This window comes from Natator depressus, chromosome 16 (genome assembly GCF_965152275.1).
Source record: "Natator depressus isolate rNatDep1 chromosome 16, rNatDep2.hap1, whole genome shotgun sequence".
Taxonomy (NCBI): domain Eukaryota; kingdom Metazoa; phylum Chordata; order Testudines; family Cheloniidae; genus Natator; species Natator depressus.
In genome coordinates this window covers 9,534,670-9,560,246 of record NC_134249.1, presented here as the reverse complement: position 1 = coordinate 9,560,246, position 25,577 = coordinate 9,534,670, and the positions used below count along the sequence as shown (strand labels likewise).

At 43.5% G+C, this 25,577-nt stretch overlaps 1 protein-coding gene across 8 annotated transcripts in view; it reads left to right on the top strand.

Annotated features, from left to right (window-relative positions):
• The window catches only part of TNC (tenascin C), a 91,597-nt gene that overhangs the window by 11,630 nt on the left and 54,390 nt on the right, over nt 1–25,577 (top strand). For all 8 annotated transcript variants that reach the window (XM_074973769.1, XM_074973762.1, XM_074973763.1 and 5 more), the window contains exon 2: nt 23,760–24,353. In XM_074973769.1, coding sequence (XP_074829870.1) covers nt 23,891–24,353 — 463 coding nt within the window. In that variant the 5' untranslated portion in view covers nt 23,760–23,890. The remainder of the gene's footprint in view (nt 1–23,759; nt 24,354–25,577) is intronic.

Genomic DNA, 25,577 nt, shown 5'->3' with positions numbered 1-25,577 from the left:
GCACAGCTGAGGCAGAGTCCAGTGGACAAATTGAGAGTAGATCTGTAAGGTTATGTTAAAGAAAACAGCCTCAGAAATACTTTATTCCACTTGCTAGTGTGTAAATCTGAATGAAAAGAAGTCTAAATTTATGTAACTTACACTTTTTTCCAACCCTTTCATATTTAAGAAGCTGTAAATTAGAGTAAAGCAAAGGGCATTTTAACTTACAGACTCCTGTTGGTTGTATTTCTTGTCACACTTCCATATTCTGGCCCGTCTCTATGTGAGATACACCAATGTAGAGGCGAACTGATACTTAGGAAAGTGTAAGTTACAAGTTAATAGAAGAGAGCCTCACTCATGTCTAACAGAGTAAGTCAGTCACTGTAAGATGGTGTAAATTACATATTGGAGGGTGCAGGGTCAGATGAACAGCAATTTAGACTCCTCCTACTTGGAATTAGTGGGCCAAAAATTGCTCTCATGTACCTCAGTATAAATTCAGAGTAACTCCATGAAACTGTAAATGAGAACGAACTTGTGCAGTTAGTCTTAACTTCTCTGGGCCCAATTCAGAACTGATGCCAAGTGGCTTGCCCAGCATCAGGCAGCAAGTCAGCAAAAGAACCAGGAACAAAACCCAGAAGTTCTGGTTCCCAGCTTCCGACCATTGTGACCTAATGGAAACTAACCCTTCGGGGCTATGTGAAATGGACTGTTGAAAGTCTATGGATGGTTGCGGAAGAAACAGTGGGGGTTCTGGAAATGAAACAGAGCTTTGTATATGAAATTAACATACGTTGCTATGATTAATACGGAGAAGAATACAAACTTCATAGTTTGAAACTGTGTCTGTGAAACACTTGGAATAATTCAGAGTGAAGTCACTTATGTCTATCCAAAAAGTAATGAGCTCCCGAGAAAGTGTAAATTGGCAAAGAAACTTTCCAAAGACAAGTTTAGAAATCTGTTGATCTTTTCCAGCCATGCGTACATCTTTGCTAAAGGCAGGAAGAAAAGAGTAAGCAAATACTTTTACCATTAGGAACAGTTTTATTAAAAGGTACAGATTGTAGGATTGATTTTGCTGTATGATTAAGCACAAATATTGCTTTGGCTGTGGAAGGCTTTTTACTGGAAAAGGCACTAATCTGGTTTTTAGCTTCCTTGAGTGCTGCTTATGGACCTGTTTCCATATTTAAGAGTCCAGCAGCTCCATATGGGTCTGCAGAAACTAATGGGTAAGACTGATTTCTGTGCCGCAAATGCGGGGGGTGGGGAGCAGGGCAGGGGAGTTTACAACAGGAGACAAAACAAAAGGAAAGTGCAAACCCAGACCTTCTGTTTCCATGGAGTCATTTTGAGAAGGCATATTTCTATAGTTCCGCTTCCGTTTTTAGAACAGAGCCTTCTTTTTCCCCCTGATTTCATCCCCTTGTTGCTGTTCACATTGCTGATGTATACTGGTGTTTCTAATCTATATTCTTTGTCTGTGTTGTATCTGCCAGAGGCATTTTAATTCCAGCCCTGGAAACTACAGTAAGAATGGAGATTGCTTTGCAGTTTCGGGAGGGGAGTGTGGGGAGGTAGTATTTAGTAGATGCATAGTGCCCTCTTTTTATTTTATTTTCTCTCAAGTTTGTAGCAAATTGCTCTACTTGGCTGAGTGCTTTGCACCCTGCCGGGATTCTGAATGTAGCTTGAAAGCACCCCACTGACCTGCTTGTTTTGTTTCTCTTTTGCGAATTCCTGTTTCCAGAAAATTATGCTCAAATAACCAAGCTCTCTGCAAAAACAAGCTTTGTGCACGGACTGGATTTCCTGCTAGCCTGTGCCTCTTTTGAGGCAGTGAGAATTGGGTTGCAAGAGAAGGATGGGGTTTGCTCTTCCATTGCTCCCTCCCAATTTTCCATCTCTCAGAAATATTACTCACTCTGATCATATTCTGTCCCCTAAAACATCCAGATTGTCTGTCCTGGCTTGGATGAAAATCACTCCGCAGTTTCAGCCGAGTATTGTGTTCTTCACTTCTGTCCTAAAGCAAGAAACATGTCAGCTGTTTAACAGTGTATGTCATCACTACACAACAGTGATGCTGTTAAACAGCTGATATGTTTCACCATAGAGTGAGGGTGCATTTTGCGTGTGCACATGCATATGAAGTTATTCTTATGCTCAGCTCGTAAAGACCTTGGGGATTCTTTGAGATCAAAGGCATTGGGTAAATGTAAAATATTAGCTCCAAATGCAAAGTTTGGATTTTATTCCAGCTACACATTGTCCCCAAAGGCTGTAGGGTTTTGTTAGTATTATCGCTTATTTCCATACGTTCATCTTGTTTTCCTAGTCTGCTGACCACATGTTGGCTCCAAACAAAGTCTTCGATCTAGTATTGTTCCACCAGAAATTCTAAATCCAGGCAGCTTCATGGTGTTCTGCCCATTTATTTTCTCATGAGGACTTCCTCCCTGATGCAAAAGATAACCCATCCTATAGATAGCATGTGGGAATAAAAGAAGTTTCCTTATCAGGGAAATCAGACTCCAATTATTCTAATGTATTTAATTACTGGCATGGCTGTGGCGCTCCTGAATATTGTATCTAACTGTGAGCTAGGGGATTCTTCAATGCCTTTCATCTGAGGTTGTTAGTGCACTTTACGAACATTCATTCATTCAGCCATGCTTCCCCTTTGAGAATTTGTAAATGCGCAAACTGAGGCGCACTGGTTAAGTTACACAGCGCTATGAGAGACAATAATATAGAAGCAAGGAATCCTGAATCCTAATCCCCTGTTCTAACCACTAGATCATGCTGCTACTAAACCAGGGCTTATAAATGTTTCCTGCTGACACTAAATGGTTGTCTGGGGACTCCAGCCATCCAGCATATTGAGCCAGCTTTATTTCTCTGGTTACAGTTGAGCAGGCCTCTAGTTGGGAAGCTCTCATCGAGACTATTGACCGGTGGTAGCTTGTCTGAAACTGGAGAACTCAATCCACCTGTGAGTTCAGTTCATGTTTTAGCTTTACAGTGACATAAGGGGTCTCTGCATCACCCTGCAATCTAACTTTAACTCTAGTCTTTCCATTTTGCTTCAGCTGCAGTACATGTCAGTTCAACTCCAATTTCCCTTGCATTTTAATTTTCTAAACAGATTGCCTAGCCTGATGAGTTGAAGTGTTTTGTCCTCTAACCTCAGAAGAGGAGCTGGGAGAAAGAACTGTCTCTAGTACATTGCAAAACCCAAAATCCACTGTAGAACAGACGTGAGCTGAATGCCTCTCCCTGCCCTGCACTCTGTTCCATGTGTCACAGCAGATATATGGACACCATAGGCTCAAGTGTGGAGCATGTTTTCTCCCCTGCACACGTAGCCTGTTTAACAGAACACAAACCACTCTGGGCTGATGTTATAAATTTCATTTAAGATATAAGGAGGAAAAAAAACACTCCAAAAAGAACATTAATTCTTAATGCTCCACTCAGAGTTCAAACAAAGATCCATGGTCTCTGTGTTGCCAGTTTGGAAGTAATCCCCGATTTGCAAAATTTGTATTTTTTATTGCAACTGCATTTTAATGTCCTGATTTATAAAACTTAAGCCAGCAAGGAGCAGCAAGCAGTTTAAATAATCAGGGCCATCCCTTCACTGGGAATAAATCAGCATCATCCCATTGACTTCAGTGGAGCTATGCCCATTTACACCAATTGAGGATCTACTCCATATTTTGCCTCATATAGAAATTGTGGGGAGTTTTTTTAATTTATTTTATTTTATTTTTTTGTTGTTGTTGTTGTTAATAAAGGGACAGATTCTAAGCTTGGGTAAGTCACTGGCACTCAGCTGTGCTGATTTTCACCAGCTGGCCCAAAGCATTTGGTAAGAAAAGAGAAGGACGTTTTTAACACTCCAAAACAATGCAATGAAATTAGAAATATTGGTACACAGGACCCCTCCTTCAAGCATTTCAAACTGCTTGCTTCATATCTAGTATCAAAAACACTTTCTCTCTCTCTCTCTCTCACACACACACAGTTTATTTACCAGTCGTCATGATGGTTTATTGCCAAATGGCGAAACTTGCCTTGGTACCATAGGAACTGGTGCTCCAAAGTGTGATGAGAAACAGAACTGGGACTAGACAATGAGCCAACTGGAGAGAGAGAGAGAGAGAGAGAGAGAGAGAGAGAGAGAACGTCCTCTGATCTAGGGCCAGATTCTTAAAGGTCTTTAGGCACCTAGGGATGCAGATAGTTGCCTAGTGGAATTTTCTGAAGCCTCTAAATATAGACGTTAGTTGCCCTGCCCCTTTGAAAAGCCTATTAAGCACCTATCTGCATCTCTTGGTGCCCAAATACCTTTGAAAATCTGGCTGTAGGTTGCTTCTGAAAATGACCTTAGGCTCTTAAGTCACTGAAGCACTTGTATGTTACCCTACACTGCTCAAAGTGCATTAATCAGCACAAGTAAGGTATCAAATGTGGTTAATCTCTCTCCTCCTTTCCCTTGGGGAAAATTCTGTGCAATGTAGTATTGTGTTTTGGAAGGGGTGTGTGTATGTTTGTGTTTGTCAGAGAATGCAGGTTGAAGATGTGTACCTTGCATTTGGAGAGGAAGGTGGTGAGCTTTGCGATGACGCTTCCTGGGCAAGTTCGTTCCATAGTCTAGAACCAGCCACCAAGAAAGCTCAGTCTTGCAGATGACACTAAACTGGGAGGAGAGGTAGATACGCAGGAGGGTAGGGATAGGATACAGAGGGACCTAGACAAATTGGAGGATTGGGCCAAAAGAAATCTGATGAGGTTCAGCAAGGACAAGTGCAGAGTCCTGCACTTAGGACGGAAGAATCCAATGCACAGCTACAGACTAGGGACCGAATGGCTAGGCAGCAGTTCTGCAGAAAAGGACCTAGGGGTTACAGTGGACGAGAAGCTGGATATGAGTCAACAGTGTGCCCTTGTTGCCAAGAAGGCCAATGGCATCTTGGGATGTATAAGTAGGGGCATTGCCAGCAGATCGAGGGACGTGATCGTTCCCCTCTATTCGACACTGGTGAGGCCTCATCTGGAGTACTGTGTCCAGTTTTGGGCCCCACACTACACGAAGGATGTGGAAAAATTGGAAAGAGTCCAGTGGAGGGCAACAAAAATTATTAGGGGACTGGAACACATAAGTTATGAGGAGAGGCTGAGGGAACTGGGGATGTTTAGTCTGTGGAAGAGAAGAATGAGGGGGGATTTGATAGCTGCTTTCAACTACCTGAAAGGGGGTTCCAAAGAGGATGGCTCTAGACTGTTATCAGTGGTAGCAGATGATAGAACAAGGAGTAATGGTCTCAAGTTGCAGTGGGGGAGATTTAGGTTGGATATTAGGAAAAACTTTTTCACTAGGAGGGTGGTGAAACACTGGAATGCGTTACCTAGGGAGGTGGTGGAATCTCCTTCCTTCGAAGTTTTTAAGGTCAGGCTTGACAAAGCCCTGGCTGGGATGATTTAATTGGGGATTGGTCCTGCTTTGAGCAGGGGGTTGGACTAGATGACCTCCTGAGGTCCCTTCCAACCCTGATATTCTATGATTCTGCAGAGATGAACATAAGACCAGCCATACTTAGTCAGACCAATGGTCTATTTAACCCAGTATCCTGCCTTCTGCCGGTGGCTGGTGTCAGAGGCTTCAGAGGGTATGAACAGAACAGGGCAAGAATGAGTGATCCACCCCCAGTTGTCCAGTCCCAGCTTCTGTCAGTTGGAGGTTTAGGGACACCCAGAATATGGGGTTGCATCCCTGACCACCTTGGCTAAGCGCTATTGACAGACCTATCCTCCAAGAATGTATCTAATTCTTTTTTGAGCCCATCTATAATTTTGGCCTTCACAACGTCCCCTGGCGATAAGTTCCACAGGTTGACTGTGTTGTGTGAAGAAGTACTTCCTTATGTTTATTTTAAACGTGTTGCCTATTAATTTTGGGGGAGAGATCCCTTGTTCTTCTGTTATGTGAAGGGCTAAATAATTATTCCCTCTTTGCTTTCTCCACACCATGATCTTTACCCATATAGCAGAGAGTTCCACTGTACCAGAGGAGCAGAGCTTTCAACCATGGTCTTTATCTTGGTGCATTAGATACGCTGGACCCTGGCTACTGAGCATCTTGAAGATAAGGACTAATACCTTGAACTTCTCTATGGTGGATAGGCCATCTCCTGCCTAGGAACTCTTGGTGGTTCCTTCATCCTCTCCCCTTACTGGATTACCTCTTCTGGACTGATTTCAGTACTGTCAAACCCCTAGCATTCAAAAAATCACAAGTTGTCTCTCCCTCCTTCCCCTGGCCCCTCCAGTCCCCCAATTGTGAGATTGGCTTAAATCAAGAGAATTTTTTAAAAATGTGGTTCTTTTTTGTCTTCTGGCTTTTGAGCCACTGGTATTCACCTTTTTAGGCTTTTCCTCTATAGCCATGAGGGTTGGAACTTCCTTTTCTGCTTAAATGAAAGCTGAGATGTCCAAATAACCACATGGCTCCAGGAGCTGGGGCTTTTAGAGAACTCTGGATGTTATGAGACACACAATAAAATTGTGGATTGACAACACTGTTTTGAATCTGTCAGTGCTCCATCATGATTGAGCTGGACCTTTCCCTCGAATAAGACAAGTGGTAATGGCAAAGTACAGTAGCACAGTGTGGTGACAGCAAAGTGACCCGGTGAGATCATGTGGAGTCCATAACTCTGTAGTAGACTGATCACCGCCAGGCACTAGTTGTACATGGAGCTCCTGGTAAGCCACTCACTTCCTAATGAGGTGCTCTGATACCACTGTGATGAGGACAGGAAAAACCCATAAATTAATACAGCAGCTAGGCAAGTGAATTCTGTTTTTCCAATAAAGACCAAGAGTAACAGCAAATTACTGATGTGAAGTGATACAATTCGATTAGGTACAGATGTTTAACAGCAGGTGTTTTACAACCTCCCTGCATCTTTGTCCTGAATCCTTTTAGGTAAAATATAGTAAAACAACTACTTTCCGCACTGCTTGGGACTCTGATCCTGTTAGACCTCATTAGCTAAGCACGGCTGGACCTGAGTAAAGACTTAGACGTTACAACTCCTTGGAGGAAAAGCGAGATGTGGTCGGAAGTGCTGACAGCAATTCAGTATGGTTCTCTCTTCCTTCTTAAGAATGAGCCACGTTCCCAGACTGGTGTTAAAGGGCACTGTGCCGCTGAAAAAGCCATCTGAGATGTACATCACAGTGTTTCAATTACAGCTGGGTGCAGATTTCTTGTGAAACTTTTTTTTTTGATGAAAAATTCAGATTTGGCAACACCAAAACATTTTGCAAATTTGTGCTGCTTTTGCCAAATTGTTTAGGGAAAACCAAACAATTCTGAAAGTTTCAAAACATTCTGATTTTTTTTTGGTTTTAAATGACTTTTGAAATAAAAAGTTCCTTTGATCTGTTATTTTAAAAATTCCAAAAATATTTTAAATGATTGAAATTGAATGTTTCATTTGATCCAAATCTTTTTTTCCCCCCAATTTGCTGAAATGTTTGGAAATTTTCATTTTCAAAAACAATATTTTTTTACTTCAGACCTGAAAAAATCCTTTATTCACCCAGTTCGCGTTCCAGTCTGAGAGGAGAGGTGTTAACCTTAGTGTGCAGGTCAAAGTACAAGTTGGGCAAATTGCAATTGAACTACCTCAAACCGCCCCCCTCCCCCAAATCCTTAGTTTGAATTCGGATTCCACGAGTGCAGACAGAATGCTGTGCTCCAACCGCGAGGTGACCTCTTTTCAGTGGTGGTGTGAAATGACTCCTGTAAAGTATGTACAATGTGGAAAGGAAAGATCCTTCAGGCTGGAATGTGCTATATGAATGTGTATCATGATCTGCTACAGTGATGGGCGCTATAGAAACCCCTAAAATAGATTAGGATTTTGAGCATTGCTGATCGTCTGTGAACAATGCACCCCTTTCTTGTGTCCCCTTTCCCATCTGATTGCTCTTTGCCTACATTGAATAAAACAAAGCAAAAGAAAATCCAGTGTATTTATTCGCTTCTTCCTGCGACTTTTTAAAAAGACCCTGCTTTTGTGAGTTGAATCGAATGCTTGATAACAGACAAAGTGTTGCTAACTAGCACGGAGGCACAAAGAAGCCCCTTCAGAGGAACACATGACCTCATCGACAGGATTACTTGCTTACATGAATTCAGACTTGGTTGCTCACCTAAAATTAATGGTAGGCTTGCTTTGCAAGGACGCTCATTCATCCCCTCCCACTCCCCTCTCCCCAATCCTCCCCAGCAGGGAAAAGGCTTTACGAATCTCTTCCCTGGGTGCTGAGATCAAACATGTATGGAAATGCAAAGCAAGGCAGATCTCCCTAGTTAGGTTCCCTGCCATGCATTCACAGGCTTCTCCAGGGACCTTCGCTTACAGCCACTGCCCTCGCTGAAGGGGCTGAGGACCAGCGGCAGTTCCTAGAGCACGTCAGGCCCTGTTGACTTTGTTGGTTGTCGTCGGTGCTTGGAATATTGAAACCTCAGGTGCAGTGCCTCTGTGGATTCTTGGGGGAGTGCACGCAGCAGCAGTTACCCTTTTACCAGGGTGCAGCGTGTGTTCCTCCCGCACGCACGGGGAGAGATGCGAAGCCAGTGTCCTGCCTGACTGCCTGCGTGGGCTGCTGTCAGCATTAGTGTCCCCTGACTCTCGTACAATGTGGCTGAGATTTTTTTGAAGGAGCGGCTTAGGGGATTTGGATGCCAACTGGGTATTTGAATCGCCCAGGGGCTTTGCAAATCCCAGCCTTTGGGTATGAGGATCCAGATGTTGCTTGACACTTGGGCATGAGTGAGAGAGGTATGGAGCACCAAGTTCCTAGGCTCGGCAAGGCTCCATAGAGCCTTGACTGTACAAGTGTGTCATTAAGAATAGGGACAAAGGTCTTTTACTGTTATTGAACATACCTCAGTGCTTGGACAGAGACTGCACAATGAAGTGGCATGGCAGTATCCCACTGTGTTGCGAGCTGGAAGCATATTTGGTGTAAGCCGGTCTCTGCATAGCAAGGAACCCAGGGAACCACTGGAAAGCAATGGATCTGCCATCTCCTGTTAATGAAGTAACACAAACTGAGACACATCATTTATTTCACTCTAATGATACACCATTAGCAATGCATTACATGCGAGATCAAAGACAAAGTCATGAGCTAATTCTGAATTATGGAGCCACGTCCGTTAAGGATTATCTCTATTTATCCAGAGCTTAATTAATTGTCTTTAATTCTAGTGGCATCAGAGAAGAGTTATTGGAAGCTTGTTCATTTCTGTGTTTAGAAATGGACCACAATGCGGATGGCTAAACATAACTATTACATAATGCCACATCCGATGCTTCTTAACATAAACCTTAGATGCAAAACAACTGTGTTTAAATAACCTTACGGGTCTGATGCAAACCAAGAGCAGGCTGGAGATTTAAGGATACATCTAAAGCTCTTTCCCATTGAGTTGATCAGGCCCAGGAGGTCTTTGATGGATGTTGCATTGGGCTCCTAATGCATGCTGTTGCTCTGCAGGTCCCTGCTCTGTCAACTTTCCTATTGATTTCAGTGATAGCGTTGCCTAAGTGAGGGCCCACAGAATCAGCCCTAAGAGTGAGAGTTGACGATAAGTTACAACAAATCAAGGCATGCCTGTGAATTTCTTTTAGGGGGAAGGGGAGTTCCAAAAACCTTAGGGGCCAAAGTGTAGCTTTAAATGACAGTCCTCCACAGGGGGCACTGCAGAGTCACACTGCCCAGCTGCCGGTCCAGGAGGATCTGTGTCTGATTGACTACAGCTACATCCTTTGGAAGGGTGAAACATCCGTTCCACTGCATTTGCTGGCTGGTGCAAAGAAGGGCTGGGGGCCATAGTTTCCACCCTCTCTCTCCTCTCCCCAGCTCTGAGAAAGCTAGGGCTGCTGTAGGCACAAGACAGGAATGTTTCTTGTGCTCCCTGATCACAAGGATTGGGAGTGTGCCCAGCAAGTGTCTCCTTGCACATATCCTTTCTGCTCTGTGCTCACCTGGGCAAGAGCGGGCAAGAAAGACCTGAAATTTAAGTAGGAAATTTATCTCCCCAAATTTGGTCCTCTCGGGATCAGAGAAAATTCCTGATGGATGAATCCAGTTGGGCCGGAATCCTGCAGTCCAAGTCAAAGAGCAAAAGCCGTCATAGATGAGATGGTTTGAACTATGAAGGGGAGACAGTGCTGCTGCTCTTGGAGTTTTCATATATAGGTGCACACACAGACAATGGATTATCAACATCCAATCTGGATTCCCTCGTGCTCTGGACACCACATCACACCTGCTATCCTTAAGGCTGCAAAAGACAGGCAAGGATTAATATCCTGCCCACTACAGACTCCATATGGGCTCTTTTTGGTGCTCATGCTGGCAGAATGCTACTCCTCAGTCAGCCAGAGTTGTTGGAAAGGGGAAGGAAACCCCGCTCAGCATCCCCCTCTCTTTGGGGAGTGGATCTGTGCTCCTCCAATACTCTGGCACTGGGGGCATTGCGGTGGATTCAGAACAGTATTCAAACCAAGATCTCCCACATGGCAGCATGAAGCCCTACCGCTACACTAATCTCAATTTAATAATGTTAAACACAGATTTGTTTAATTTCCTCCAAGAGTGTCCAGATTCTGGAATGGCTCCAAAGGAAGCATTTCAACCTATTCTATAAATAATTACATAGGCGAGGCTTTAACAAGAGTATCTTATACCCAGCGGTCGTAACCACCATGGTAGTCAATTTCAGTGTTGAAAGAACTATCAGAGTGTATATTTTCCAAAGACATCTCATCTGCCCTCTGCACCACTGTTCTTATCTTCTGTATTAGCTACCTCTTTAGGTGGTGTACCCTGAATATTATTAACCCTTTTGTCACTATCTGTAGTCGCCCCAAGGCACATTGTTAGTTTTCTTCGTATTACAGTAGCACCTAGTGGCCCCTCAATTAAGATCAAAGTCCGATTGTGCTAGGCACTGTACATACATACAGTAAGAGAGAGTCCCTGAACCAAACAGCTTCATTCGTCTTGTGCAGATCGGGAACTGAGCCATGGAGATATCAAAGATTGAACATTTCAAAGGGTGCTAGGGAGTTTGGCAACCGACTTTCATTCATTTTCAATGGGATTTGGGTGCCTAACTCCCTTAGGCTTGGATTTTCAAAGGAGCTTAACTGACTTGCCCAAGGTTATGCCAGAAATTGGGAAGTAACCCAAAATTCCTGAGTCCCAGGTTAGTGCCTTATCCCCAAAACCAACCTTCCTCTGAATTCAGTGAAATTGATGGACTGCTAAGGTGTCAGGCTGAATTTACCTGAGATGCTCATCAGCATCATGGAATCCCAAAGAAGCATGCACTAAAAGCCTTTATGAAATCTATTTAATGCACATTTTCTACTGTCATTTTTTCCCAACTTGTATCTTGGCCAGTTAGCTTTATTTTCTATTTAAGTTGCAAGTAATTGCTCATCAAATGTAATATTTTATAGATTTGAATATGATTTCTGTGCTGTTGATATTGGAAAAAAAACCATGTCTGATCCACAAACTGCCTCTATTTGACAAAATGCCAAACCGACTGTTTAATTTGGAAATATATGTTCTCTGTCTGGGATCTTGAATGACAAGGGTAAGCCAAGGATGAGTTTCTATAGTTGAGAATACAAACCTCCTGAAACCAGTGGTTTAGAATGCAATAATAGATTCTAGTTTCATTAGAAATTGCTATTGTACCACAGTAGATTTGGTCTCTCAAGGGGATCCGTGTGTGCTTTATCACTCAGAATTTACTATAGCTCCTTTCACATGGTTTACAGTCGTTGGCTTTAGTTTTTTCTTTCCCTTCGTGGTAATGTCACGCTGATGCCTTTGTAATACAAGACTCTTCTAAATTCAAAATTGTACACAAAGCAATTAATTTAAACTCCTTCCAAAACACCCTTGGCAAAATTTCCTCTGCATGCTGCTTTTCATCCAAGATGGGAGGGATGGAGGCAAATATTAATCTTAATGGTTTAATTCCAGGATGATACACAGTAGGAGCTGTAAAGCAGAAACTGTACAGCTATTCCCTTGTTGAAATCACAAGAAATTACTCAAGGGGAAAGAAAACGGCCAAGAACTATTTGAAAAAAAGTGAGTGGTAGAACAAGAACAGCCATAAGTGATAGGAATGAGTTTCCAAAGCCCGTGCCTACCAAATGAGATAAAGGGTAAAAACCCAAGCTGATAAATAGTGGGGAGATTTTCAGCTGCAGAAAGAGCAGCTAACTGCCCAACTCCCATAGAAAGCCAGAGTTGTGTGCCTAAAGCCTTCTGTGCCTTTTGCCTTAGGAGAGGGGGATGAATAGAATCCAGTGGTGGAGGGCTGGGAGCATAAGTACAGCCCAGTGCGAGGAAGGACAAATATTATCCGGTGCCCAGAGTTTAGGAGCTTAATCCTCAGGTCCAGCTGAGCTGCACTTAGAACAAGATCCCAGGCAGTTGATCGGTCAAAACGAGTTTGTTTACTACTATCATATTGCTACTCTCTGATATGGAGGCTGGGTTTGGACCCTGGTAGGGTGACCAGACAGCAAGTGTGAAAAATCAGGACGGGGGTGGGGGGTAATAGGAACTTATATAAGAAAAAGACCCCAAAATTTGGGACTGTCCCTATAAAATTGGGACATCTGGTCACCCTAGACCCTGGGAGCAATAAACATCAGGGCCTATTTATAGCCTCCCACAGCTTCCTTTGTTTATCTGAAGTGCACTAGCACAGAGTTTCTCAACATTTTTGATACCAGGGACACAGTTGCTGCCTTCCTAAACTGTGTCAGGGAGATCTCAGGGACCGGTGCCAGCCCAGAGACTGGTCGTTGAGAAAGACTGCCCACATAGGAGGTCCTCAAAGTCATTTTGGAAGGAATGGGGTTTCCATAATTGCACCACCAACGTTTACGGTGCATGCATTTTGCACATAAAACACCTCCTTTGCTGCACAAAAATTAATCACAAATTGAGGGTGCAAATCATTTTCCATGCTGTCCATGGAAAATGGACAAGATCTGGGAGTTGTTAAGGAGGACCTTTATAAATGTGACCATGTGGGTCAGTAAGAGCTGTGCCAAAGTGAGATGTGAAACAGATGACTGCAGGACGTAGCCAAAGCCCTTCATTGCAGACATTTATCCACATCAAACAAAAGCCTCAATTTGTCCTTCAAATAAGAGCTATTTAAGCTGTAAAGGCAGGAACATGAAAATGAGGTCATAGAACTTGGGCTTGATACTGAGAGGTTCTGAGTGCCTCCTGTAGGAGGCTGAGACCTCAGCTGCAAGACAGAAAGGGTGGTCTTGTGTTTTAATGTACTGGAGTAAGACTGAAGACACCTGGGTCTATTTCCAGCTTTGTCAGAGACTTGCATTGCCTTGGGTAATTCACTTAGGGCATTTCTACACTGCCCCGCAGTTTGTACTTACTACAGGGGTGTGAACTGCAGCGTGCATCAAAGTGCTGCGCTCTAACTCCCCCATGTGGATGCTGTGGGCACAAACTTTTAGAGGTCCCTAGTTCACACTCATACTTCTGTTTGTAGAGGACTATGTCAGTGCAAACTCAGGACCTTTAAGTTTTTACCTGCAGCATCCACACTGAGGAGTTACAGCACAGCTCTTTGGTGCATGCTGCAGTTCACACCCCCAGAGTCCAAACTGCAGGGCAGTGTAGACATGCTCTAGGTCTCTGTGTGCCTCAGTTCTCCATCTTTCAAATGGGAGTAATAATACTTTCCTTGTCCATTGTGACTGCAAGCTCTTTGGAACAGGGAAGTGTCTTTTCTATGGGGTCTCTAGACATCATTGAAATATTCTAGGAATAACAGGAATTAAGGGCCCACAGGGGGCCTTGCAGTTTCAGCCCCCCATCGCTTTAGTTAAGTGAATGAATTTTTCATCCATTCTTCTTTTTTTCCCAACTGCTTTCCTCATGTCCCTGTGTTTCTGCCCCATGTTAGTGCCCAGGGCAAGCTCAGAGCTATGTTTCTTGGTCTTAGCATGTCCTGCTTTTTAGCTTGTGTAACCATGAAGATGTGAGGCCAAGCTTTTCTTGTGTCCTGTCTGATGCAGCTGGATCCACTGTGTGCCACTTCATGAAAATCACCTCATACGGCAATGCTTTTTGACTCATTATTCCACAAATGGGTCACCACATCTGAGAGAGTGTTGGCTGATTTGGGGCTTAATCCAAGATGATACTTGATAACATAATGGCATGTGACATCCTTGCCTAAACTGAGAAAATATAATTTCCTTCCAACTGGCTGCCGCCTGCATTTCAATGTGACAGTGCCTGATGTGGTGTTCTGATAAGCAGAAAACTGGAGGGCGTTCTCTCCCGCTTTTCATTCCTTATGGATTTCTCTTCAAAGTAAGAACTCTTCTGCAAACTGAATTTCTAGAGATGGATTCAATCTACACATTTGGAGCTTCGTTTTGAGGGCCTTCAGATCTGGCCTTTCGCTTCCTGTCCATTAGAAGGAAGGGGGCCATTGAATCTGGATCCACAATCTTGGATTCTTTGGATCTGGGATTTCCAATCAGGTTTCTCTCTTTTATTTACAAATAGTGGACCAAATACCTGTCTAGAGTATTTGGTGGGCGTGATGGACAACCCTAAGAGAGTTACTTGATGATGATGTCCACAGAGATAGAACTCAAACTGTCTAGCTCCAAAGCATCTGTCTATATTGCTTGATCTAAAGAACTAGGCCCATCAGGTTGTAGGAAGTGGAAAACCAAACCTTTTTTGTGTGGTCCAGTTGCTGTATGGCGAACAAAGAACTACCCTTGGTTAAATATAGGTTAAGAACATAAGAACGGCCATAGTGGGTCAGACCAAAGGTCCGTCTAGCCAGTATCCTCTCTTCCAGCAGTGACCAATGTCAGGTGCCCCAGAGGGCATGAACAGAACAGGTAATCCTCAAGTGATCCATCCCCTGTCGCCCATTCCCAGCTTCTGGCAAACAGAGGCTAGCGACACCATCCCTGCCTATCCTGGCTAATAGGAATTGATGGACCTTGTGATGAGTTGCCCCCCTTTAAGGTGCCACCTGATGTACTGGGGTTTCACTGAGCCCCTCCTGCTCCACCAGTCTGGATTCCCTCTCCTGGTTTTGCTGAATTAGGCTCTCCAGCCTCTTGCAGCACACACACACACAGGTAGGGCCATACCCAGCTGCAGGCACAGACTGAAGTCAGCTCTGTGTGACAGGATTCACCCAGCACTCACGGCCACACCCCTTTTGGGGAATAAACCCAAAATAATACTGTCTTGTGCTGTATAGAAAGATTTTCACAGCACAAGCTAATAAAAATTTACCCTTTCCCTCAATGTGAAGAGAGATATGCACAACTTATTGCCCCCCCCGTTAGAAATTGCACAAACCTAGTTTAATAATAAACAAACCAAATTTATTAACTATAAAAGGCAGATTTTAAGTACTTAAAAGGGATAGCAAACAGAACAAAGCAGATTACTGAGTAAATAAAACAAAACACACACACTAAGCTTAAGATCTTAAAGAGACTGGTTTCAAGAAGTAATTTCTTATCCTTAATGTTGTTTTAGGTAAGTTGCAGAGTTTCAGTAGCTTAGAGTTCCAGTTATTTTTTCTTGCAGACTTGATCCCTGTCTCAGTCTAGACTCACCCCTGCCTTTCCCTTCAGGTTAGTTCCTTTGTCCATCCAGGTTCTTTCAGCAGTGCTTCTTGGGTACGCAATGGAGGAGAGTTCCTATCAACTTCCTCCCCAGCCCTTAAAAAAGAATTTACCTAAAGCGGGAATCCTTTGTTTGATTCCCATTCCCCTACAGAGGAAAAATACCAGCAATGTCCAAAGTGGTATTTTGTATCAGGTGACAGGACCACCTCACCTGGGAGTGTCACAGCTATGTCCCAGGATGCCTCTGACGAAGGCGGGAGATTAGTATCTTTGCAGTCTTATCGTTCCCTCCTAATGGCTCATCAAGGCTGTGATGGCCCATTGTCTGGTGTGCCTCCCCCAAATACACACACAGTTGTAAAAATATATCTTAGTTAGGCCATATTCATATCATAACCATATTTCTGTGAGGAATATGGGGTGTAACATTACAGACTGATCAATATATAGATAGAACTTTTCTGAGTGTGGGAATCACTATTTCTCTCTCACACACACACTGTTGCTTTCCCTTTTTCCTCTCTGGACTCTGGAGATTCAACACAGTGTAAGAGTTTTCCATAGGGTAGAAGGACTAATTACTGGCTATTCTAAATAACTCAGCAGCCAGAGATTCCCAGTGAGAACATTGGGAGCTGCTGGATGCTGAGCTATGTGACTGCACACAATTTCACTACATCCTTATGGTCCATAACTCACTAAGACTTTCTGAAGTGGCTTGAATCATCCTTCTTAAAAACCTTCCCCTTCAGAACAAATCAGATGGCAGCCAAAGGAAAAGATGCAATGGTTTTGCATTGGTAGTACTCCTCCCACGCTCTTGGGAGGCTGCAGTACAGAGGTAGTCAAGGACTGTTGTTACAAATGATCATTTCAGCTCCCTGGAGTGATTTCATTTAGCCTGCTTTTCACTGAGGATTTCCCACTAGGTTCTTAGGCCTTTTGGCATCTCGAGTGGAAAGAGAGAGTATTTTTCTAGGCTTAAATGTACAGCAGCAATGAGGAGACGTGATTAGTTCAGAAACTGTTCACTTGTTGCCTGGCTACATCTTACATGCTTTAAAACATTTCAATACCCTCTACTCCCTGGCCTACCTGTGCTCGAGAAGATGATGCAAGGTCAAGGGCCCTGGCACAGCCGTGATATTAGCAGATTTCCTTTAGTTGGGTTGAGGCTTTTGAAGCTCTTCCTTGTGAAAATCCACCCTGGCAGCCACTTTTCAGTTGCTAATCCTTGGGAATGAGGTCACTCGCACCACATTAGAAAGTGCCTGAGCTTTACCATTTCCCCAAGTCCCGAAAGGGAAAATATCCCAGAGCAGGGCAATTCCTAGTATGAGTCTTCTGTGCCTGTCTGGTGGAAAGAGACAGAGAGACAAGGACACCACAAACCAGGGACACCAATGCTCACAGCTGGCCACTTCTATGCACCCCAATCCTTGGGGTAACTGGGGGCCAAATTAGCCCCTGGTGCACGTTTGAGAAGCCCTGAGTCCTGATAACCCTCAGAGGGCTGCTATGGAGTCAGCAGTTAGCAGAGTACAAAGTGCACCATTTTATGCTTCCTATGCCAAGGGGTGCCACAGAATATGTGTAACCAGCTCTATGCCAGCTGACGATCTAGCCCAATGTTTTCACTCTAGATTTTAACAAAACATGCAGAAATATAAAATATGTTGACACTATTTGTTCCCATCCTCTCGGGATGGTGACAGTGTCAGCATGGGTCTAAATGTATGTGTGCACATCTGTGAATTTAATTTCCCTATTGTGACATGTGGCAGGTGTCTGAAGAAATCGTCTCAGGTTTTGCCTTCTTCAGTGCAGGCGCCGCAGAGGGATTTGTTACCTCCTACAGTTCCTCACCCGCTGCAATCTGCCTTGATTAAAACCACACAATGTTCTTTTTCCTATACTTATATCGCCATGTGTCCAGAAATCCTCTGACGGTCCTGCCACTCCTTCTGAATTTACAGAATGAACCAAAAGATTCTCTAGAATTATAAGCTATGAGACCATAAATTTCTCTTCAAACCTGGTAGCTTCCAACTAATTTCTTTTTTGGAAAATATTAATAGATTGTGTTTCCTTAGCAGCCACTGGGAGTCAGGACTCCTGGGTTCTGCAATCATCATAAATATTGTTTCCATTTTCACTTAAAAACATAGGTTTCCTATGTTTAAAAAAGTGAAAAAAATTCAGCTTTCAACAACCAAAAAAATACAATGCTTTGAGATCCTCAGAGGTAAGGTGCTGCTATGTAAAAGAAAAGTGCTGTTTTTCTTGGTATTATGGAGAGTCCATCTCCCTTCCATCATATATTATTATTATTATTTATTATTCATTGATGGCGATCAATATTTTATGGAGTGTTTCTTCAGGCATTTCCCCCATTTCTTTTCTCATAATTATCAAATGTCAACAAGTCATTCTTTCATGGGAAGTGTGCGTATTTTCTTCTGAACCCTATCAATAGTAATTCTGAGTCAGCCAAAGGGGTTAGTTTGAAACTGATGGAAGCTTCTTCATCCTCCACCAGAGGCTAACTCTGCTGCCTCTACCGTGCTTCATTGCGTCAGCTAGTCCAGTTGCATGTTAATAGTTGCTTTAGCCTTCCCTCCGCCTAAGTTAAAAACCAGGACTCTGGTCATGGCCTCTGCTCTGTATTCTGAATGCCTGGCTGCAATTCACTTAATTCCTAAAGCATATGTCCAAGGCTCTAACAGTGTGATGTTGAGGCAATAGCTTAGGCTGGTGTAACTTCTGGGTCAGGTACTGTCGCACTTAATCTTATGGCTTCCTTGAAAAACAAAATGATCCGCAGTGACTCTCTGCCATCTTCTGCACAACGCTACTGCCACGGCAACTCTCTTGTTAAATCTTTATGCAATATCTTCAGCCTACCAGTAGAGAGGGTCTGAAATAGAGGATTCTGTTTTAACTCCTCCTGCACCCTCAATCCTGGTGGCTTAGTTGCCGGTCATGGATGTTAGGAGTAACATTTTCAAAAGCTCCTTCGGCTTAGGCATTTAAGTAAATGAGAATTAGTCTCGAAGTCACTTAAGTGCTTTTGGAAATTTGACCCCAGGCCAGGAAAATCTGACTCAGTATGAAGTAAAGAGAATGGCTTTGATCAGTTCAGCAATGTTGTCAGCTTTACGAGCAATGGGCTGGACTGAGCACTGAAGTCAGTGGAGTAATACTACTGTGAAAATAGTGTCAGAGGAGAATCAGGCCCAGTGTGTGTTTATCTGACATTAGTCTTTGACTCAGGCTGGGTGCTATAAGCCGATGCCTGTTTGTCAAGCTATTCCAAGATCTCTAGACTGGTATATCCAACCTAATCAGAGGCTAAGATACTGGCTCAGGTTTATTCATACCTAACCCTAAAGAGCTCGTCTCTAAGAAGATGGTCTTGTTAGAAAATATTCTGCCTCGTATTTCCTATGCCGTATATTTTTCTTCCCTTTTCCCCTCCCCCACCAATTGCTTTAGGCCAAAATCCTGGTCCTTACACATCACATTTTTTCCATGCAGAAATCCTAAATTACATCAATGGGATTTCTGTATGCAAAACAAGTGTAGACTAGGCATTAGTCTAGCCCACAATGTAGACCACAAAAGAGAATTATGCCTATAATGCATTTTGTATTGTGGTGGCTATTTTTCATGATTCTACTATATGTTAGCTGGATGAAGTCTGCAGCAAAGTATATGGACTAGTGAAGAATGGGAAGAAAGGGAAAAGAAAAAATAACCCTGCAATCCAGATGGGATTATTTTCCCAATCAGAAACAAAATGTTTGTCCTATTTCATTACATTTGAGCTAAGAAGCCTAATTATTATCTTTAATAAAAAACATGTAAAAATGCAAACTGCATTCCTGGTGGTTGTTTTTTTCAGATGTACTGTGTCTAGAGCTAAGGTAACGAGTGACAAAAATAATACACTTAGAATATTTATGACAGATGGTTCTGCTAAAGGTCACCGATCAAGGGCTTGATTGCTAACCTGTACTCATAAGATTCAGGGTATGGCTACGCTGCAATCACAAGGTGTGACTGCAGCTCGAGTAGACATACCCAAGCAGAGACAGCAAGTGGAGACAGAAAGACAGATGAGGGAGCATAAAGAAACAATGAAACAGTATTAGTCAGCATGATGGGCTGTGGGGGTCAACCCACCAGGTACCTAATCATTGTCGAGTTTTTTTGTTGGCATTAGGGCAGGATTGAGCACTTGGTGAATAAGGGCTGTTGCATCTGGGCCCTCTTTTGCAAACTCTTTCAAGCTTTATAACCTGCCGTACATTAAAATATTTCAACCCTTGAGGTCTATAGTGAGAAATATTTAGGAGATATCTACACTGGATTATATGTCTGTAACTTTTGGATGCTGACTTGTATAGCAACAAGAAACATCATAGAGGGGGATTGAGGGAGGAAAACAAAGAGCAAATGCTGCAGGTTGCTTGGCTTACATCTTTCCCTTTTTAGATGTCTGTTCCTGGGTGGTCACTAGTGGCCAGAACTGTTGGATAAACATGCTTGAAGGGTGGGAGTTGCAGGAAGGAGTGTTGCCTTTGTTGTTCCAGCCAAAAAATAGATAATTTATAAAGTACTATGTGGAAATTGCCTGGTAGATTAGGAAAGATCTCAGATCCAAGTGGGGAACTCGGCTCCCCAAGCCGGATCCTTGTCAGATCAGACAAGAAACACCTGATCTGAATCAGCCGAGATACACTGGAATCCTGCGCTCTGCTTCAAAGCACAACGACCATGACTCAGGCAGCGTGGAGTGCTTCTTCCAGACCACCCCTGAAGAATGTCAAAAAGATGTCAGTAGGGATGAAGTCTTCCAGAGTCATCCTCCAGCTGGGAGGCTTAATTGATTCGGTCTGAGGCACCTACAATAAATCTGCATATGATCTTGTGACTCTTCTACAGTGGAGTGACAGTGGCCCACTAAGAAAACAGGTTTTTCAGTTTCCAGCCACATTCCAAAGACACAATTAATACAGTCACAGAGCCATATTCAACTCCCATTGAGGTCAATGGGCATTGGACTGCATCCATATCCCTTTAGGCTGGGATTTTGCAAGAGGCCTAAGAGAGTTAGGTGCTCAAACCTTTTGAAATCTGTTAGGAGCTGGATGCCTAACTTTCCTGACTAGCCTTAAACTCACAAGAATTAGGATGACATTATAGGGGTATAATATTGACCGGTGAGTATTGTTTACTAGTTTGGAACATGCATGGGAGTAAGTAGAGGAACATAAGGAACTGGGCTATTTGCTATGATTAGGTGCCTGTTATATTATTTTGAGGCCTTGTGGGAGGAATTATACTAAAGGCTGGATTTTAGCTCTAATCACAGCAAGCTTAATAACCCAGTTACTTATGTCCACCTACTTGCCTCCCTGCGTGTTCCAAACTAATACACACAGGTCAATATTATATCCCTATAATGTCATCTTCATTCTAGCGAGCTGAAGGTTAGTCAGAAGACATCAGGAAAGACGGTAGATCAACATGCCTAAAACCCCTTTCTATATCCCAGCCTTCACTCTGTTGTTGATCCTTTCACTAGCCAGTTCCTAAATGTAGCTAGGTTTTTGTCCGTCAGCATCTTGTTGTCAATTTGGACAATAATTTTGCTTATACACTGAGCAAGACATGGCTAACATCTGACATAGACATCTCCCAAGAAACTCTAAACACCAACAGATAACTTGTGAGACAATCGAGGTCTCGGGGTAAAATACATAGCGTACCTGGGATCTCCGCTTCATCATTTGTAAGACACTTTGAGATCCTCAAGTGGAAACTGCCGTGTAAGTCAGGAAAGGCCTTAAGCACCTCCGTAAATCCTGACTTCACTGGAATTCAAGGACAAGTATGAAATAAGCCTGTTTTTAAGTACTATCCTGAGTAGGGATACTTGCATGACTCGGAGCCCCATTTACAGATGGGCCTAGGTCACAAATTGAGATGTAGATCTAGATCTGAACTTCACCAACCATTGGGAGTGTCTGGCTCAGGACCACCCCTATTATTATTTACCTGGTGACTTTTTCCAGCACAGAAGCTGGGTTCAAACACTTTTGAACAAACAGGGAAAGTGCTGGAGAATGATTCAAAGCTGAATGGTTTACTAGACAGAGAATAAGATGCGGTTGCACCTTTTATGGTTCTGATTTATTTCCTAATAAAAAAGATATAAAGTTCACTCTTTGGGAGCCCTGCTTTGTCTATGCAGAAAATGGAACTGGATAAAGGAGGCTGGGGTATTCTTGTCCTCCTGTTATAAAAGCCACCGGAATTGCATGGGGAAACAAAATTGATCTCTACACTTCATGGGAGGCAAAGGGCCATGGAAGCTGGTTACCCAGCTGATATCTATTGCCATCAGAGCCTTGGGTATCAGAGTCTTTATTGCTGTTTGGGGAATTACCAACACAAAGTAAGAGAGGCCACGTCCAGTCATGGGCCAACAACTGATCTATCCATTTAACAAGACTTTTCTGGGAGTGGAAAGCAACACAAAAATTAAGGTATTTATTAGGGACTGATTGTATAGCCTGCCTAGCAGGCTCTTTGAGTATGTCGGTCTGAGAGAAGAAGGGCTAATTCTGAATGGACGAAGATTGGGGAGAGGGGGGCGGTTATTTTTTTTTTATCTGCTCTCCAGTTCAGCCCACTTGAAATTCACCTCAACATCTTTTTTTTTTCCCCTCCTGAATTAAAAAAGAATGACATGCAGGAAGGGCTGTTCTGGCCCAGCCAGGTGGCTGTGGCTAAAAGTAGGTACTTTATGGATAGCTGATGAAAGATCAGACACTGGAAAATGGTGCCTGGTGAAAGGAGTCACCTGTTGCTGAAAAGACCTGTTCGCACCTGTGTCAATGTGGCGCTTTCTCTTTCTCTTGAAGGGCTCAGGTATATCAAAGGGGTTTTGTTTTCTTTCTTTCTTTCTTTCTTTTCTTTTCTTTTCTTTTCTTTTCTTTTTCTTTTCCCAGTTATTCCCCCGCACACCTGTCTGGTCTCCTACCCTTCCGAGAGATTGATGTAGCTCAGCACAGTTCAAGATACCTGCTACACTTGAACTAATATCTGTTTCTCCCAGTATATACGATGGCCTGGATCCTTAGCAGATGTAAATCAGTGTGGCTGTGAAGAAGATATCAAAGTCCATAAGCTTGACTCTTCGTCTGAGAACACATTTACTTCACTGCCATAAACCAATTCCTTTGCGGGGGTCTATATAAGAAACACATTAAGTCTTGACATTGATCCCCTTTCTACCCCCCCAAGTCAATTGTAAATAAAGGGAAACAGTTGAAATGGGCTTAGTGGCTGTGACATGCTGGATGACACATGATTTAGGTCTCAAATGGCCTGATGCTTGTTAGGCTGAGACCACTTGGTTGTTGGGTGAGAGGAGGGAGGGATTCTTAGTTTCTTACTAGAATGACATCAAAATGTAGAATTTCCATTTGTTTTTAAAGGAAATCATCTTGATTTTTGTGTTTTGATTAGTTCTGCTTCTTACCCTTATAAAAACAGAGTATCCTTCAGTAATAGCCCCCAAACTTACTGCTCACAATACTTCTTTCAGGGGGCCGGATTCTTACCTCGAGTGCACATGGACAGTGCCCATTGTCAGCAATGGAATTTACATGTGTGCACCGGTGGGTAGAATTTTTGTCAGCAGTCTTGGTTTCCGTTCTTGGCCCTGTGAATCACTTAAACTGTCTATGGCTCGGTATGTTCACTTGTAAAATGGGGACTCATTTGCAAGTGCACCAGGGTCTTGGATGGAAGGGGATGGATTGTGGTGGTGTTTAAATGCAAGCTCAGTGACTTGAAGCTGACTGGCTCTTGATGTCAGCAGTGGTGCACCTGAACTCTTTATCAGGCCTCCCTGCTTTCAGTATTGTGGATCTTTAATTGGGAGGTGCAGTGGTAACTCGTTCTGTGCAACTTTCATTGTTGTTATAGGGGGAAAGTACAGCAGGAAGAGAAGAGAAATAGAATTTTGTTTGGAGCTGGCTCTCCAAATTCTTCTCCGGACTGTGAAAGCAAAACGGCATTGAGGAACCAACAGTGTCCCAAAGGAGCCGAATATCACCATGGGGCTTCCCATGCAGGTTTTGACCTGTGCCATCATAGCTTTGCTACACCACCATGTCAACGGTGGGCTCATCAAGAGAATTATCCGTCAGAAGCGGGAGACCGGGTTAAACGTGACCTTGCCAGAGGATAACCAGTCTGTGGTCTTTAACCACGTCTACAACATTAATGTACCCATGGGCTCCCTCTGCTCTGTGGACTTGGACTCAGCTAATGAGGATACAGACCTGAAGCCCCAGGTTGAGCCAAGCAAGACCTACCAGGAGCACACGGTGAATGAGGGGAACCAGATTGTCTTCACACACCGCATCAACATCCCCCGCCGGGCTTGTGGCTGTGCAGCTGCCCCTGACATCAAGGATCTGCTGAGCAGACTGGAAGAGCTGGAGGGGCTGGTATCCTCTCTACGAGAGCAGTGCTCCAGCAGCTCTGGCTGCTGCCACAGCAGCCTAACAGCAGAGGGTAAGACGGGTGGGCGAAGCTGCTGCATAGCAGAGTCTGGCTCCTGGCTGCAAATAAATATTAGAGCTTGTTGAAAAACCGGGGAAAATGAACCCCATTCATTCTGAAGTGCCATCAAAATTGGAAATATTTTTGACCAGCTTGTGAAATGTTAAGATACATTTGCAAGACTTGGATTATCCACAGGCCATAGCCAGACAACTGTTGTTCATGAATCCCTTTGGTTCATGAATCACCCGGTTCATGGATCCCTGTGGGGCTTAGGCTGCAGATAAGCAGCCACAGGCCTAGAGGGAGACAGCAGCAGGTGAGGCCAGAGTCTGAAACATGGGCACTTTGGGAGCTCTTATCCTGAACACGTAGGTGTCTGGATTAGGGTTTGGTGGGAGTTTTGTGGATCGCAGCGCAGCCAAAACTGGGGCTTAGGTGCCCAAGTACCTTTGTGCATCTGGGCTTTCAACAAAGCCATGCTTTATAACAGCAGCTGAGAATCAGGCCCTATATTCTTATGATTATCATTTTGCAAGGACAGAAATTATTATCCACTGGCCTGGCCGGAAATCCATCAGCGGGTTGTGCCTGTTGACTTCAAAGTGCTGCACAGACTCTAATTCCTCTTCACTGCCTCCCCACTCCATCTTATCCCCATGTTACAGATGGGGTAAATGAGTCCCTGAGACTATATATGCCCAAGGCAGCACAGCCAGTGTGTTTGTACAGCACCTAGCACAATGGGTCCCCATTCTTGGCTGGCCGTTAGGTATTACTGTAATAAACATGATTAATAATAAATAATACATTTTAAAATTCTTACCATTATCTCTTTTTTTTTTAATTTCAACATACCTCTGCTCTTGTTGGGTTTGGTCGGGGCTGTCAGAGCAGCAGAATGAAGTGTGAGAAGCCATTTTCAGAGTATATTTGGCACAACCCAAACCTGAAGGGTTTAATCTTACACAAAACTTTTGGATATTTATCCACGCCAAATTTTTTGAGATTCACCCAACCCTTAATCACTATGTGATATTTGTGTGAGCAGGCCACGAATCCAAGCTCACTATCCACATTGGCACCATCCCACTACTGCCACCATTACCATTTTTTAAGAGAAGAGGTAACAGTTGTCCTTGGGTTCAGTGGATGCTTACCCCTGCCATTTTATACAAGATTATAAAATTTTGTAACCCTGACCTGTGCCCTACGAGCGGTACCAGAGTGGTCTTA